This window comes from Diabrotica undecimpunctata, chromosome 1 (genome assembly GCF_040954645.1).
Source record: "Diabrotica undecimpunctata isolate CICGRU chromosome 1, icDiaUnde3, whole genome shotgun sequence".
Classification (NCBI taxonomy): Eukaryota; Metazoa; Arthropoda; class Insecta; order Coleoptera; family Chrysomelidae; genus Diabrotica; species Diabrotica undecimpunctata.
Window position 1 is genome coordinate 196088039 of NC_092803.1, and position 17705 is coordinate 196105743.

A 17705-nucleotide genomic window follows, 5' to 3' on the forward strand; every position below is an offset into this window, starting at 1 on the left:
TATATAGTATATATAGTATTAATATAATATATATTGAAATAATAAATAAATAAATAACAAATAAATATAACTGTCCTAAATATGTATTAACTTTTTGACTTCTGAGATCCGTAGAAAACGGGAGCAAACTCTCCGTTATCGCTAAGGCTGTTTGAAACAGGATAATGCGCTGCATAAGGATCATGATACGGATTATTACCGTAAGCTCCATATCCGTAAGGAATGTGGTTAAAGCTATAACTAAACCTGTCATGCTCCTCTTCGCTCTCGTGGCCCTGGATTGGTAACGTGGTAACTTTCACCTTGGGTTGGTGTTTACTATTTTCGAAAATCTTTTTCAGGGCTACTCCTCCGACTATTATAAGTGCAGCTTTGGCGGCTAGAAGAGACTTGGCTGCAACGATGCCGAGGATTTTCATGAACAATGGGCCAGTTAGACCGAAAATACCCAAGAGTACCATAAAGGCGTATTGGTAATATCTAAAAAAAAAAACATGTATTAAACTTAAATATTGGTTCATCTACATATATTATTATCTACTATATTATTTATAATAATGTGTATCTTTTCATTCCTGATAAATCTAAATTAATTATTCTGCCTTCCACTCGAAAAACGCATAAGGACCAAGACGTAATGGAGTCACAATCATTATCAAAGGAGAGATTCGTAACTGTATTCAAAATTTCGTTCCTTTCAAAGATCGCGTCATGATGAAACAGCTGCAAAATAAGTTACTAAATATTATGATACAAGTCTCTGCACCAACAGTTGGCAAACCAGATGAAGGAATTGAGCTATTCTACAGCCAAATTCTCCGGAGTACAAAAAAAACGTGAAGCTACTATTATTATGGGAGACTTTAACTCAAAAGTTGGCGCCGAAATCACACAAGATACAACCGGAAAGTATGGACTTGGAGAAAGGAACGAAAGGGGACACAGATTAATCAGTTCGGCAAAGAAAAGAAGTGCATTATAGCAAATACTTTGTTTCAGCAACATAAAAGACGACTATATACCTGGAAATTTCTAACTGATTAAGAGGGAAAAATAAACAGAAATACAATTGACTACATTATCATTAATAGAAGGTTTAGAAACAGTATTGCATCTGCAAAAATATATCCAAGTGCAGACGTAGCAACTAACCATAATCTGGTCTGTGCTGGATTCAAATTAAAACTAAAAAGAATAAAGGCTCCGATAACTCTAATAAAGAAGGAACCTCATAATCGACTCCTAAAAAATGCCGTAATAGCAGATGAGTTCGGAAATAAGATAAATCGTAAGATTAAAAAACAGCTAGAAAGATCTGAACAAGAAAATATTGGCCAAAATCTAGATATAACGAATTCCGTCACGGTCACCATATCAATTGAAGTTTTGAAACCAAAAAATACCCAATAAAGAAAAAGGATTGGGTGACCGCTAAAATACTAGACCTTATTCAACAAAGCAGCAAGTGGAAAAATAAAGAGGAGACTCGATATAAAGAAATATATCGACAAATGAGACACGAAGTTAAGCGAGCAAAAGAGGCCTGGATGGAACAAAGATATCCTGAAATAGAAAAACTACAAAGAACAGATGATGAGTTTAATATGTACAAAGAAACTTAAAGACATTACCTACACTCAGAGAAAAAGAACTCACTTCATGAGAAACTCCAACGGTAAAATAATTCTCGACTTTAACGAAGAAAAGGAAAAATGGACTAATAACTTAGTCTTCCAGGTTACGATTTCACCATTGAATACCGCAATGTATACAAATATTGGCCCTAGTATTGTAGTATTTTAAGAGCGGAACTAGTAAATCTCCAGGCTCTGACCAAATACCAACAGACTGGCTCAAACTTATTTGGCACCAACTGGTTTAGTTTCTTTTTTGTTTTTTTTTTGTTTATATCTCTATAGTCTCTATATCTATATTCCATATTCCCTACTTCTCTAAAACGAGTCTACCCATCATCTACATCGACTGAAGAACAGTACATTCGATACATAAAGTGTATCAGTATCCTGAAGTTTCTGAGCCTACTTCATTAGTTCAGTGTGCATGGTACAACTGGACACTGACGACATCAGGGAGATATATACTGGTAAAGTAAATATTGAGCCAAGAGAAATACTTAAACTTTGAGTAAAATAGTTACTGGATTATATCGAAAGCGCGGGACTTCTTAGAGGGATTTATAGCAGAAGTATAGCATTGCTAAGGAGAAACCATATTTGAAGATAAACGGATCAGCAGAATATGGGGAGAATATTATGCTAAACTACTCCTTATGCTCACTACTGAGAAAACACACTGCGATGAAGTTAGTAAGACCAATGGTTTAAGATAACGACGAGGCAGAAATTCCCACGAAGAAGAAGTACAAAAAGAAATTAAAACCTCCAAACTGAAAAGCAGCAGGAGAAGATGAAATATCAATGGAATTAATTAAATACGGAGGAAGAGAATTACACAAAGAAATAAACAAATTAATACAACAAATATGGACAAAAAACACACTACCAGATGAATGAAACATAGGTGTTATATGCCTAATTATAAAAAAAAAGATCTGGAGGAGTGCGAGAATTACAGATTACCCTATTAAATACCACATATAAAATTCTAGCAAAGATACTAAACATAAGACTTAAATCATTAACGAATATTCAGCGCATGATTTAAGTGATGATGATTCTCATGATTCTCCTTAGCGCAATCTAAGCAGAACATCAGAACGGGTTCAGACCGAGAGATCGACAATGAATTCCATACATACAGTGGAGCAAATAATTCAAACCTCAAGAGAATACAACAGAGAAATGCAGGTAATATTCATAAATTTCAAAAGTACTTTTGATACCATTAATCGGGCAAAAATGATGAAAGATCTAAAACATCTTGGAATTCCAGAAAAATTTAGACATATAACTAACTGGATACCACTATGGCTCAGGTGTAGACACATACAAAAGCTAAGGCCGTGGCCGGTCTCAACTTTTGTGGAGAAAGAGTTCTGAACTAAGTAGGGATTCTTCAGCACTCCGCATAAGACAGACTGGACGGGGAAGTCCTTAACTTATATTATACATAGGATAGATGCGAATCTTCTTCTTTAGATGCAAATCCACTAATGGATGTTAGCGATCACATTTTCCATTAATTCTCTATTTCTTGCAATATGTATCAGAGATTGTATGTCGTTAATCCCTGTCCATTGCCTTATGTTTCGGAGCCAGGACATTTTCTTGCGTCCCATTCCTCTCTTGCCTTCAATTTTACCCTCGATTATAAGTTGGAGGAACTGGTATTTTTCATTTCGCATGATGTGACCTAGATACGCCGTTTTCCTTTTCTTGATGGTTTCGAAAAGTTGGCGTTCTTGGTTTATTCTTTTAAGGACATCTATATTTGTGATTTTCGCTGTCCATGGTATTTTTAGGATACGGCGATAGAGCCACATTTCGAAAGCTTCTAATCTGTTTATATCCCTCGTTTTGAGTGTCCAGCCCTCTACGCCATATAGCAGCACTGACCACACGTAGCACTTAGTAAACCTTAGTCTCAGTTGAAGATCGAACTCTGAACAAGTCAGTACCTTCTTGAATTTTATGAAAGCTTGTCGAGCTTGCTCAATGCGACATTTTACTTCCCTGTCCGATGCCCAGTCTTCAAAAAGCCACGATCCCAGGTATTTAAATTTACTCACTCTTTCAATGGACTTAGTATTCAGTGTTATGGTGGAGTTTTCAAGTGCATCCAAGTTTCTGGAGATGATCATAAATTTGGTTTTTTTGGTATTAATCTCTAATCCCATTCGCTTACTGTATTCTCCGATTATAGTGACAAGTTGTTGAAGATCGACTATGTTGTCACAAATTAAGACACCATCATCAGCATATCGTATGTTGTTGATCAGTACTCCATTCACTTTGATTCCCATCTTTGCATCCTCCAGAGATTCTTGAAATATGGCTTCCGAATAAATGTTAAATAAAAGAGGGGAAAGCACACATCACTGTCGAACGCCCCTTCTTATATGTATGGGTTTGGATATAGAATTGTCTATTTTTAACTGTGCCGTTTGATGCCAGTACAAGTTTTCAATGCATCTTATGTCTTTTTGGTCTATATCAACTTTCTTGAGGATCTGCATTAACTTGTGGTGTTGGACACGATCAAACGCTTTTTGGTAATCTAAAAAGCATAGGAACACATCCTTCTTCTGATCGTAACAATTTTGGACCAGCACCTGTGTTGCTACTATTGCTTCTCGTGTTCCTAAACCTTGCCTAAACCCGAACTGGGAGTCACTGATGTCCCATTCACATTTTTTGTATACTCTTTGATGTAGTATTTTTAAAAATATCTTTAAAGTGTGACTCATCAGGCTAATGAGTCTGTGATCCTCACATCTTTTTGCATTGACTTTCTTGGGCAGGGGAATAAAGGTAGAGCGTAACCACTGTTGAGGATAGCAGCCAGTTTCATAAATTAAGTTAAATATTTTGTGTAGTGCTGAAATTCCCCTTTCATCCAGTAATTTGAGTATTTCTGACGGGATTTCATCTGGTCCAGGTGCCTTATTGTTTTTTGAATTGAATATTGCCTTTTCTATCTCCTCTTTGGTGATTGAAGGGCCAGTCAGCTGGTCGTCTGTATAAACTTCACTCATGGGTCTTTCGTCATGGAAGAGCTCCTGGATATAATTTTCCCATATATCAATTTTTTCCTTTTCACCCAGCACTATCTGGTTATCCTGATTAACTATGGTGGTTGGTCTTCGTTTTCTGTATATTCCAGCAGTCTCCTTAAGCTTTTTATGTAAATTACGGTCGTCGTGCTGTCGTTGTAAATGTTCTAGATCGATACATTGTTGCTTAATCCATTCATTTTTTGCTATTCTTATTTTTGCTTTTATTTGTCTGTTAATGTTTTCATACATATTGCTGCCATCTTGTTTATTCTTGTGTCTTCGTCGTTCTTCCATTAGTAATAGTATTTCGTCTGTCATCCATTTTTGCCTCTTGTTATTTCGTTTGTACCCTAAGTTGTTTTTCATGATGTCTGTTACAGCACTTGTAATCGTATTCCATGTTGTAGATGCGAATAAGGTTCGCCAAATAAGCACCCGCGGATCAACTGAGGACATGGTATAGGGCAGCAGCTATGCCATTACTTACTCCAAGGCTAGAAAAGAATGACTTCCTAATAGGCTTGGAATCAGATACTTATAGGCGACAATCAGATATTGGTTTAAGGCCCCTAGTCCGTGGAAGACCTTAAATGGTCAAGGAGTGCTAAGAATCTCCACGTTAAATGCTAGGAACCACCCAAAAGTGGGAAACAAAAATGATACATTGACAATTGGAACCTGGAATGCAAAATCTCTCTTTATGCCAGGAATATCTCATAACATCGTGAGTGAAATGAAAAGAATAGGACTCAACATTCTCGGAGTCATTGAAGTTACGAGGCTTGGGTCTGGATAGACAAACATCGATAACCATGTGATATATTATGCTAGTTCCTCATCATTACAACGGAGTGGCATTTATAGTTGGCGAGAAAAGCAGTAAATGTGTAAAGAACTTTATACCTATATCTGATAGAGTAGGTATGCTACAAATTTATACCACTCCTCGAAATATTAACTTTATCCAAGTATATGCTCCTACAGGAGAAAAATCAGAAAGAGAAATACGAGAATTCTACGAAGAAGGAAGAAGAGGTCCAGGAAGAAGAAAATGCTCCTGGCTGAAAAATGTAAGAGACTAGACAGGCATGGACACGTATTTGATACTAAGAACAGCTCAAGATAGAGAGCAATTTGCTTTAGTTACAGCCAACCTTCAGAAATGGAGAGGGCACCTTAAGAAGAAATAGAGGAAGGCCTCGAAAAAGATGGATTGGATGATGTAAAAAATATATAAGAAAAATAAATGTTAAAAAAAATGTTAAAGGCTGGAAAGTTCAGTGCAAGGACAGGAAGAAATGGAGAAGAGTCACAACAGCAGCAAAGGCATAGCAAGCTATAAATGACATAGAGGAATAATCCACCTCACAAAAGAATAGGATCTTATACGCCATTGCATTAGCCATAATCCCTATGGATTGTAACGCTTAATTAAAATATGCCACGAACCAATTCCAGAGACAAAAAAAGTCTTGTCTGATGTAAGAAGCCTATTAGACGCTATTTTCGAGGTTAATTAGGTTAGTTAGTATATTAAGACACTTATAATTTTTATAGTAAGAACTTAATACGATAGATAGACCAATATTAAAGTTTATATCAAATTAAAAATTCTAAGATTTCCTACTTGGCGAAGATAAATTCAAATCTTAATCACTACACTTTCCACAACTTGCAAAGCAGCCTGATTGATAAATTAGTCGACAAGGGAATCTATAATATGCATTTCACATGCCGTTCATCACGGTAAAAATTCCTTGTGAATTTAGTTTCTAGTACTCGAAACCCAGTAAAGAACTAAAACAGAAAGACGGTCTTGAATTTAATTTCAGTGCAGGGCATTTGCCATCCGCTGAAATTACATCTAAGACCGTCTTTATGTTTATATCAAATATTTAAAGATTTTCTAAATTTATATACAATCGGAACTCACTTTTTCTCTTTCCTCAAAGCTTTTTTGTTCATACTGAACATTCCCCCACCACCACCACCACCACCCCCTCCTCCTCCTCTTTTTGGTTTCGCTTCTTCGGTTTCGTACTCTTCATAATCGTCATCCAAAGCGCGACCACGTGTCAAATCGATGGAAAAAGAATGAGTGTCGATGAAGTCTGAGACTGCTGTAAAAAGCCTTTGCATACCATCGAGAGATTTAGCTTTTCTTGGGTTAATGCGTTGGTCGTTTCTAAGTAGTTCCAGTCCGTCCAATAGATGGATGTTGCTGTTTAATGACTTTTCGAATGCTGAAGCTGCCTTCTCTGCTAGACAAGGCACTCTAGAAATAAAATTATGAAGTTAATTAAATTCACAATACTAGATTTACTATATAGTATTTATATAATGAATTCTAGGTTATAGGGGTAACGTATAGGCAAAGAATATAGACGTAGACGCATATATGCGTCTTTACTCTTTGTTTAACTATTCTTTACTTTAACTTATTATCGGAAATTCTAACATCAACTGTACTATGAAATCACTAAAATTCTCATATCTAAGTTGTATAAAGATTGCCTTCATTTACAACAAAGAAAATGTAAAATTAAAAGTAAAAACTGTATTCCTCATGTTGTTTATTTTGTTTTGTTGTATGGTCTTTTTTAATGCTTTTTAATAAACAGCGATTTTTAATATTCTGTTGTTAATTGTCAGCGAAATGGATAAGTCCCCTAAGAAAAAGAAGATTCCTCCTGTATATCATTATAATTATTCAAAATCTACGATTTAAACTTGAAGATAAAGATAGCGATTCTGAAAAGATACATCAGTTAAATGCATCGCTACGCTTGATGAACATTTTAAAAAACGGATGTCGACATAGTCGCTGGTCTTCCTTATCTAGAATTGCACGATAGAAAGTTCTAATATTGTTCTTTATTATCGACTAGCAAAAATAAACTAAGTACATTTTTAGTTCATCTCTTTCTTTCTAGTTTTTTAATACAGTGTAGAAGGTTTTTACGAAAAGAAAATTTAAGAAATTTGCATACAAAATTGAAGAATATTAGAAAGCGTGATAATGAATAACCAAAAAAATATAAACCATCTTTAACGGTAAAAAACAGAATAGTAAACAAAAACAAGAAGAACGGTTCATCATGTACCTAATAATTTAATATTGATACCAATATACAGTGCATTCACAAAGTGTGGAAACGCTGTATTATCTCATGACTAAATTATTTTCTAAGTTAAAGCTCTGACAGTGCAATTTTTATTTTGGATTTTTAACCTTTTTGCAAAAAAAATCACTTTTACCCCCACTTCCTTAGCAAATGTGACGTCATCGATATTTTTTTTTAAATAGAAAGGGCATATTTTTATCTAAAAAATTAAAAGCTCATATTTTCTGAGTACAACCGTACCAAACTCATTACATTCAAACTTCAGTATACAGAGTGTAAAAGAAACCAGTACTCGTATTTCTTAAAATTTAAGTCATTTCATATTAAAGACAAACAAATAACATAATTATAACAAATGCTCGAATTGAGCTCCTTGGTTTAATTGACAGTATCCAAGACGTCCAATGAATTATTATGGTTATGTTTGACTACATCACATAAGACAATGTGAGTTTAGCATTAATTAAATTTTACTTCTTTTGATTTTAAATTAATAATTTTTGACTTCAATATAACTTTAACAGTTAATATTGTAGGTATTTAGATTTAAGCTTTAGTAATATAAGATATTTTAAAATATCGGTATGCCTGGCGACCTCTGTTGACGAGAAGTAAAATTGAAGCGCTGTGAGGCACGTATATTCGCTAGAAGTGATTTTTACAAACAGAAAACTATAAAATTCTCTGAAGACATATTTGAGAAAGAATAATAATACAAGGATTATTGAAATAGGAATCTTTATAGAATAAACCACCAAATAATTATTATTCCAGTTGTTGGAAATTTAGGTGCTAATGCTGGTATAATATAAAAAAAACTATCCTTGTGGGAGTTGTGGGTCTAGTTTTTTATATGTCTTTATTAAAAAAAAATCAAGAGCATTTTGAGTATGAAAGGGAGCAAGATCTACGGAAAATTAAAATATAAAGAGTATAAAATATTAAAATATCTAGGAGCCATTGAAAATGATCAGAAAGGTCATGAAAACGAATTAAAATAAAAATTAAAAAGTAATTTCAAGAGAGATTAAAATTAGGCTGTATAGAACCGCGGTGATATCAACATTAAGCAACTTGCATTAGCAAAACCTTCATTTAAATAAAAGCTGTAGGAAAAAAAGGATAAATGGAAACTTAAAGTGTTAGGTAGAATTGATGACGGAAAGAAGACAAATAATGGTGTTTGGAAAAGAAGGACAAACAATACATTATATGATTTATATCAATGTTATACCAAAAACAAAAAAAGGTTTATAAGAACGCAGATGTTAAGACGAATGGTCCATATTTGGAGAAGCAGTATAAGATTATACAAAACGTTTTTATAAGAAACTTTTAAGTAGTAGAGACATAGGAAGGCAAATAAATAGATTACAAAACCAAGTATAACAGATTATAAAGAATCTTGGAGAACTGGACAAGTAATGCTAGAGATAGGAGGATATAGAGAGTAGCTGCTTTATTTAACTTTTGTTTATATTTCTTTAGTACATTTTTTAAATTAATCTTTTTTGAAAACGATTTCCGCAGTGGAAATCGAAACGTCAAACAATAAAATGTAATTCTCATTACAATCAATTGTGGCTTAAACTCATATAAAAACAATATTTAAGATAAAGAATAGTTGTACACAAAATCTTGGACCAATAGGCCTGTTGCCCTATTATCTTTAAAGAAGTTTTTGTCAGTTTTTCTGTCAGGTGCAGCTCCCTGAGAATGGGTGATGCTCTTCGGTAGCACCGAGATACCAAGATGGTGGCAGGGACTCCTGAGTGGAACAAAAAACTGACAACTTGCAGTAGGTATAAATTGCACACCCACAAAAAGTGTGATTATTAATAGATGTTTAAGGACACTGCCTGGAGATCTTCAGTAGGTACATGTCTGGATATGTAAGTGTGGAAAATGTTTATTGCTAAAACAAAATATCAAACAAGACGTTGTAATGGTAATACATGACTTCAATGCTAAAATCGGTAGAGTCCATCTTGATCACCACATGAGATTAACCACTGATCCTTTTGATTTAGATGAAAGATTTGAACGGGGCTACGAATTAATTATTGAGTTCCACGGCCAAAGAAAATTGTCTATAATGAACGCCTACTACCAACACCACCCACGAAGACTCTACATTTAAAAATCTCCGGTAGACAGAACTAAAGAAGGAATCAGACGGATTTTATAATAGTTAATTCAAGGTGGAAGTCCTTAGTAATATAGCAAAAATTTGTCCAGGTGTTGAGTGTGAAAACGGCCACCAACTTCTAGCAGCTGTTTTTCGAATACTTTTAACAATCAAACACAGGCACGGTATTAAGTGGGACAATCGGTGCTCCCAAAGAAGATGTTTTGACTTTCTGGAGGTATTTTAAACTATCTATACCTATTAGATACAGCTAATCAATCTCGATATACCAGATAGACTGGTGCAATTTTACTTGGAGAACAACCTGTTAGTGCCAACACCTTCTTCAAACAATATCCTAGAAGACTATACACTTGGAAATCACCTGCAGACAGAAAATATAAAATTGTTAGAAATCAAATTGACTTCATTTTGCTTGATAACAATTTCAAGAAGTACATAAAATCTACTAAAACATATCCTGGAGCTGACATTCATGACTATCACAATCCAGTTATAATGAATTTTAGACTAAAAAGGTTTCTTAAAGTTAAAAGAGAAAAAGTGTTAAGAAAAATAGACATCTCACAACTGAAGAACTCTGAAAAGGAAAATGAAATAAGTATCAAGGTTGAGAAAGAAATAGAAACGCTAGAAAACTTGGTAGAGACAGACGTTGAAGTAACATGAAATGCTCTAAAAACGAAAATAACAAAGATACAAGAAGACGACATTGGGTTTACGAAAAACAATAGAAAACAAGAATAGATTATGCAAGAGATCATGGACATCATGGACGTAAACGAAAACATAAAACAAGCCCAAAAGAATACAAACGAGTCAATAAAATCATTAGAAAAAAGTGCAAAGAAGCTAAAGAAAACTGGATGTCAACCAAATGCCTAGAAATTGAACAACTTCAGGAAAGATACGACACCTTTCATGTCCATAAAAAAGTGAAAGAAATGACAGGTAGATACAGAAGGAAACAACAAACAATATTAAGAAATATTAATAACGGGATAATTATAGGTACAGACGACAAACTGGAGAGATGTAAAGAATACATCAGATACTTTTTGACGATGATAGACCTTGTTCTCCACCATCCTCGGATGATCGAATAAATGAAAAAGGTCCAAAAATAACAAAAGAAGTTATTTATGCAGTAAAAGCTCAGAAGAACGGAAAAGCCACTGGTCCAGACAATATCAATGTCGAAGTACTTAAATTAATTACAGATAATGAAAGTAAAGGCCTCGACTTAATAACAGCACTATTCAATAAGATATATGACACAGGTAAAATACAGACCGGGTAACTATCGAATATTAAACATGATATTTCATGTCCTTAAAACTTTTCTCAGAATCATTCATACACGAATGTACAGGAAGTGTGAGTTTCTGATAAGTGACACTCAAATCGGATTTCGAAATGGATTGGGAACACGAAAAGCTCTTTTTGCCCTAAATGTGTTTTGATTGCGTTAACGAAATGCTTAGAACAACTGGAATTGACGAACAAGACTTGCGAATTATCTCAGAACTATATTGGCACCAAACGGCAACAATTAAAATAGAGCACACAACATCCGACGATATACGAAACCGACGAGGGGTGACAACAAGTGCGACAGTAACCAAATATGGAAAGTTATAGAACAAAGAAGCAACTTAAAATTGGCAGCTATAATTTAAATTATTTTAAAACCTTTTCCTGAGAAATTTAACGAATATGTCGCAAAGATAAAGATAAATATAATAAACATAAACCTGCTTGTTCGGGAATTTAAATCTAAAAACTATGCAATAGAAGATAAAACTAGTAATTTGATAAGGGTACGGATGCGATTTTGAAGACTTTAAAGAAATACTGCACAGAACTCAAAGTAACTCTAAAGAAACGTCCAATATTAATCATACCACTGAAGTTGGTGAAGCCATAAAACACTAAAAGTTAGACCTACCTGGTTTCCAACTAATGCAGAAACTCTGCAATCAGATACGGGAAATCTGCAAATTAACGAATGATTGGTGTACTGCTCTATTTACTATAGTTCATAAGAAAGGTGTAACTACAAAATGTAGTGACTACCGAACCATCTCATTAATTTGACACCCAAGTAAAATTCTATTGAAAATCATCACATGCAGACATACCTTTATAGACAAATACCACAAAAACAAACAGGTTTTGTTAGGTGTAAGGACACGATACAGCAAATTCTCAATGAAGCGACAGCTCATTGAAAAAGCTCGAGAATTCAAAATTTCTATTATCAGGACTTATTTGACTGTGTAATTTGGAAAGTTTTATGGAAAATTCTGCACGAGATGGGACTTATACCTGATCCCATTATACACATTTTTGTAATGGTATAATTACTATAAGGCCAAGTAAGTGTTTTTTATTTGTTAACTTACATATTTTCGGAATCGAGACAATCCTTTAATGGCAATTCTGCGGTTCCATTCACTTGTTCAGCCGTATTGACACTCCACCACATCACAAACAACAGCAACAATTTAAGCCACATCCTTGTTACACTGTCTTAAAGATACGAACTTCGACTAATGGATGAATTAAAATAAACGTTTAGAATTTATAGGCTCATCTTGCAAATTGCGTGTATAGACTTAGCCATGCAGATCTTAATTTGTTTCATATTTTTCGTGTTGTGATGTTTCTTTCCCTAATGAAAATCGACCTATTTTCTTACTTTTATCCGTATCCGCCAGTTTAACACGAATAATTTTCATAAATAAATAATCTGTGACCGAGATTTTTATTACAGAGTGATACAAATGGGTAAATTTGTATATTTATGTATATAAAAGTGCGCAATTTTTTAAATGACGTGAACAGAAATTTCCAAAAAAAAACTAAAAAAAAATCAGTTTTTGGTTTTACTGTAAGTTTACTGTAAAATCGGTTTTAAAACTATCATTTGTAACAGTCGTAATAATGTTTACTTGTACTGTTTTTGCGAAAAAACGGGAAAAAAGTGAAAATTCTTCGCGTAAAACAAAAAGTATTAACGAATAGATTCAGAACCATAGAAAAGACAGTTAAAGACAGTCTTTTCTATATCTTTATTTATTTGTTTATTTTGAGTATAAAAAACCAATTCACGGAAGATTCTTACCTAGGTGAATCGATATGTCGTGGAATACAATTTTAGATGCCCCATGTCGGTTATAGCAAACTACAAATGACCTAACCACGCAATAATAAAGAATGGATGGGATCAGATCTATAAAATCTAATAAAAACAAAAAAATATAGAAGCCTTTGCAAAAATCATGTCAGGATAGTCAGATGTCTACCTAGATAAAAATAAAAGAAAAGGTTTCTATAAAAAATTACGAGATACATAGAGAAAGTCATTTTAGTGCACACATGAGTCGATCGAATAGAGGGTGTGGATCGTCATAAAAATAACAAACGAAGAAGTTGCTCAAGCATTTGAAAAAATAAAAAAAGTAAATCAAATAATATACCAGAGAAACTATTCATGCATTTAATGACACTACAGCTCAAGTCGGAACTTTGCCTCCTTCAGTAAACTTCTTCAAAGATCTGGATCTACTGCTGTTCTTTTGCATGCTCGTGTTTTTAGAAGGTTTTTGACATCCTCATCTATCTCATCCATCCGTCTCTTTTTTGGTTATCTAACAGGTCTTTTAACCTGTGAAACCAAGGGAAGTATGGGTGTGTAACATTTAACAATACATGGTGCAAACATTGAGGCTATCAGAAGGCTCACATACCTAGGCGTAAAAGTAACTAGGGACGGCACCAACACGTGGAAAATAAAAGGTTACTACTACATCTAAAATGATAACTTTGGTTATCTGGATAACTGATGGTAAAATTATTTTGAAAAGTAACAGAAAGCTTCCAAGAAAATTGAAAATTTTATCAATCTGCCATAAGACCAGTTTTTATAGATGGAAACTTAATTTCGGGTAATTCAAAATAAAGATGAAAAATAAATGCATGTAGCGTAAATGAGAAGGTTTACATGATGAGTGAAGTGACAAAAGAATGATAAAATTAAGGATAGTCATATTAGGGGAAGTTTAAGGAACCACCAATGAGGAAAGCCAAAAGCGGGAAAGAAGCGACCCCGCATAAAGACCACGGATAACGCCAAAGAGAATGACGATGATGATGATGTGCACATTTATTGAAGTGCCTAGCATTTCATTGGCGAATATTACAGACATAAAAGTGTTTACGTTCTAGATTCCTCTTTACTTCTATCTTTCCTTCTAGTATCAATTATTGACAAGAATAGCATACTTGTACAAGGAATAATTTTTAGTTATATAAATTCAAAATGTTTTCTATTTTCCGAGCAGGTTCTATTTAATATTTTCTTATATCGTAGTTTGCTTTCCAGATTATTATTTCCAAAATTCGGTGTTAAGATTACTTTTCGAAAGTCTCAACTTTGTTAAAGTAGAATGTGGCCTTTGATGTGCTTAACTCCATGCCTTGCAGCCAAGTAGGCCAAACATACAGTTTAGTCATCACGGATCTTGAAACTTTCTATCTATCTATCTATAGAAGGATTTTTAACTTTCAGCCAACGTCTCCAATCCTTTCTGTTCTGCCATTCTCCATCTCTAAGGTCTCGTCTTTCCATGGTCTCGTCCACTTCATCCCTCCATGATCTTCGGGGTCTACCTCTTTCCCTCCTTCTTATCGGGCTCCAATCCGAAATCTTTGCTATCCACCTTGTATGATCTGTTTTTCTCACATTTCCATATCAAATTAAACGTTTAATGAAAAATTAAATAAAACGTTCTAGTGTTCAATGAAAACATTTGACGTTGTCAACTGTGCTCTTTATTTCACTGTTTTTTTTTGTTTCTTTGTAATTTTAAAAATTGGCTACAACTGGCTCTTCCAAGATTAGTTAATTAATAGTTTTTTTAATTCGCATATCCTTATGGTGCCCTATTTTGTAGTACAACTATACAGAATTAAAAATTTGTCGAAAAATAAAAACTTCATAAAGTAGAATCATACCGTATATTCGTACAATATCGATTTCACCCGTTATGGTTGAAATGAAAATTTCCTTTCATCCCGTGTATAAACTTTTTATGACTTCTGCACAAATTTAATTAAATTAAACATAGAATTTTATCAATTTCAAATCAAACACATCAGCGACCATGGGAAAAGTATATTATTCAAATTAAAAATGATTTACATGGAAGATAAACTTTTGCTTGCAATATAATAAAACAAATGAATAGAATAGAAAAAGATACTACTCAACAAGTCATTAAAGAACAAGAATGGATACACAATTATAAGAATGTGAGGTATAACCTTAAAAGTAGTACAGAATGGGACTTCATTCTGCAGAACAAACATCATATGAAATTCACTATACAACAGTGCCAGAACTTATGGAGGTGATCAACATAGATAAAGAATATAATATAAAAGAATAGAACAGTAATATAATCAAAACAAACATGGGTTGAGTTTACCGAAAGTACAAGCTGAATATAGCCGCAAATGTCAAAAATATTTCGATTTGGCAGTGTTGGCATGTTTTTATAATGCATATGTTGTATGCTTCAAATATAAAGAGATAAAGCTTTTAAAAAGTACATTTTGATTATACTCTTTTATGAATTCTGCAATTGTTAATTTATATGAAGCAATAACGAGTAAATATTTGTCTCTTTCGAGATTAATTGTAAACATCTGTTGTAATCTGGCAACTGCTGATTTGACGATTGCCAAATCTATCCTCTAATCTATCAAAGGGTAATTGCTAAAAAAATTTCTAATAATTAACTGCAATTAATCTACAAAGAAACAAATATTTACTCATTGTTGTTTTATATAAATCAAAAAAGCATACAGCATCTACATTATAAAAACATGCCAACACTGTTATACCGAAATTATTTGTTCCACGTTTAACATTTGTGGCTATAATCAGCTTGTACTTTCGGTAAACTCAACCCAAAGATATAACTTCTAAGCTATAAGTAATACCCGCTGTCATTTAAGTGCCGTTCTCCGTTTATTGCCACTGCTTATGGAATGGATATATTTTTTATTTTAGGATTTAAGTCACCTCCTATAATCACGCGGTATATTTTATTGCATTTAATAAGCCTTTTTCTTCCGTGTGGAGTTCTGTCTCCCATCGGACGCTACTCTAGGGATAGGAAAACTCCCTAACTGGTTCTAGGACCAATGTGTAGGTGGGAAATAAAATATAAGCCACGAACCAAGACAGACGAAGGTATGACAACCCTAACAGAAGAGTCCCTGGCCCTCCAGAATGGAGGTTGTGCTAGAGGCCAAGAACCTCTTCCTATAAAAAGCATATGTTACTGAACATCAGGAACTATTAGCTGGACGGAACTTACGACAACAACTCTGCAAACGAAAAATGGAACTGAGATTAGGAACCTGATACCCGAACCCTGTACCGAGCTGGAGCACTAAAATTCTGACTAGATATAGCGAACACGTACAAAGTAGATTTTTTGGCACTGCAAGAAATGCAAGGGACGGAAATCGACACTCTTGACGAGAGAACCTATTCCATATATTATAGCTGCAATGAATGTCAACAGATAGATGGAGTGAAATTTATTGTAAATCAAAAACAAAAGGCCTTATTATGGACTTTAAAGCCTACAGCTGAATAATGTTCTTTTTGCGCTTAAAAAGAAAATTCTTCAATTACAGTTTGATCAATGCATATACCTTGACTGATAACAAACTAGAAGAAGATATCCCAGAAATTACACAAGATAATGTTTAGGTGACATGAATGCAAGAATAGAACGAAAGCGAGTTTTTACCTCCACTATAGAAAGGCATAGCCTACACAACGTCTGAATCGATAATGGATTACGACTGATAAACGTAACAGCAGCATTAAACATGACAGTCGTTAGCACCTATTTTGAACACAAAAATACACAGAAGGTACCCTGGACTTCATCTGATGAAAGAACAACGAGTCAGATTGATCACATCAAACGTCAGCAAAGAAAATAAAATGGCTAGAAAGAAATGGAATATGTAAAAGATGAGAAACGCAACAATTGCAGAACGGATCACAGAAAACATCATCAACAGGCTGAATCAACGTCATCCCTATCCATCGCCTTCCTCTGCCAAGCACATATTCCCATATTTCTCATGTCTTCATCGATGTTATCAAGGAACCTTGTTCTGGTTCTTCCCTTTCTTCTCTAACCAATGGGTCTATCAATGAACGTTTTTCTAGCTGGGTTATTTTGTTTCATTCGAATTACATATTCTATCTACCTTAGACGTCCTATCTTAATATATTGTACGATATCTGGTTCCTGGTATAACACAAATGTTTTATTTAACCAAAAAAAAAATTTAGTAACTTAGTAAAACACAAATCAATTGAAAACATTTGCAAAAATCGCAGACGTAAGTATCTTTCTCATCTCCCCAACATAGTTCATGCGCCGACAAATTACACATAAGGCATTGAATATAAAAGTTCTTCCTTTCTGTCTGCTTGAAATCGCCCCTCACAAAATATGCACTCTGCATCTTGATCGTCTATTGTGTTTTGCCCAATTTTCTCAAGGTCAACATCATCGTTAGCTAGGAAAAATTGTTCAGATGCTAAGGAACTGCCTTCACTGCTGGTTTCGGATGTTTTTGATTTCTTCTGGATTTTTCTTTTTTTTTTTCGGCAATGTTGAACCCTCATTTCCTGAAT

The 17705-nt window shown here is 34.1% G+C and overlaps 1 protein-coding gene across 1 annotated transcript; it reads right to left on the minus strand.

Moving 5' to 3' along the window:
* Nucleotides 1-24: 24 nt before the first annotated feature.
* LOC140436917 (uncharacterized) lies at nucleotides 25-12521 on the minus strand. Its single transcript, XM_072526085.1, has 3 exons — nucleotides 12376-12521; nucleotides 6630-6971; nucleotides 25-480 (listed from the first exon to the last, which is right to left on the minus strand). The coding sequence occupies exons 1-3, from the start codon at nucleotides 12486-12488 to the stop codon at nucleotides 87-89; spliced, it is 849 nt and encodes a 282-aa protein (XP_072382186.1). The 5' UTR covers nucleotides 12489-12521; the 3' UTR covers nucleotides 25-86.
* Between the last annotated feature and the right edge of the window lie 5184 nt (nucleotides 12522-17705).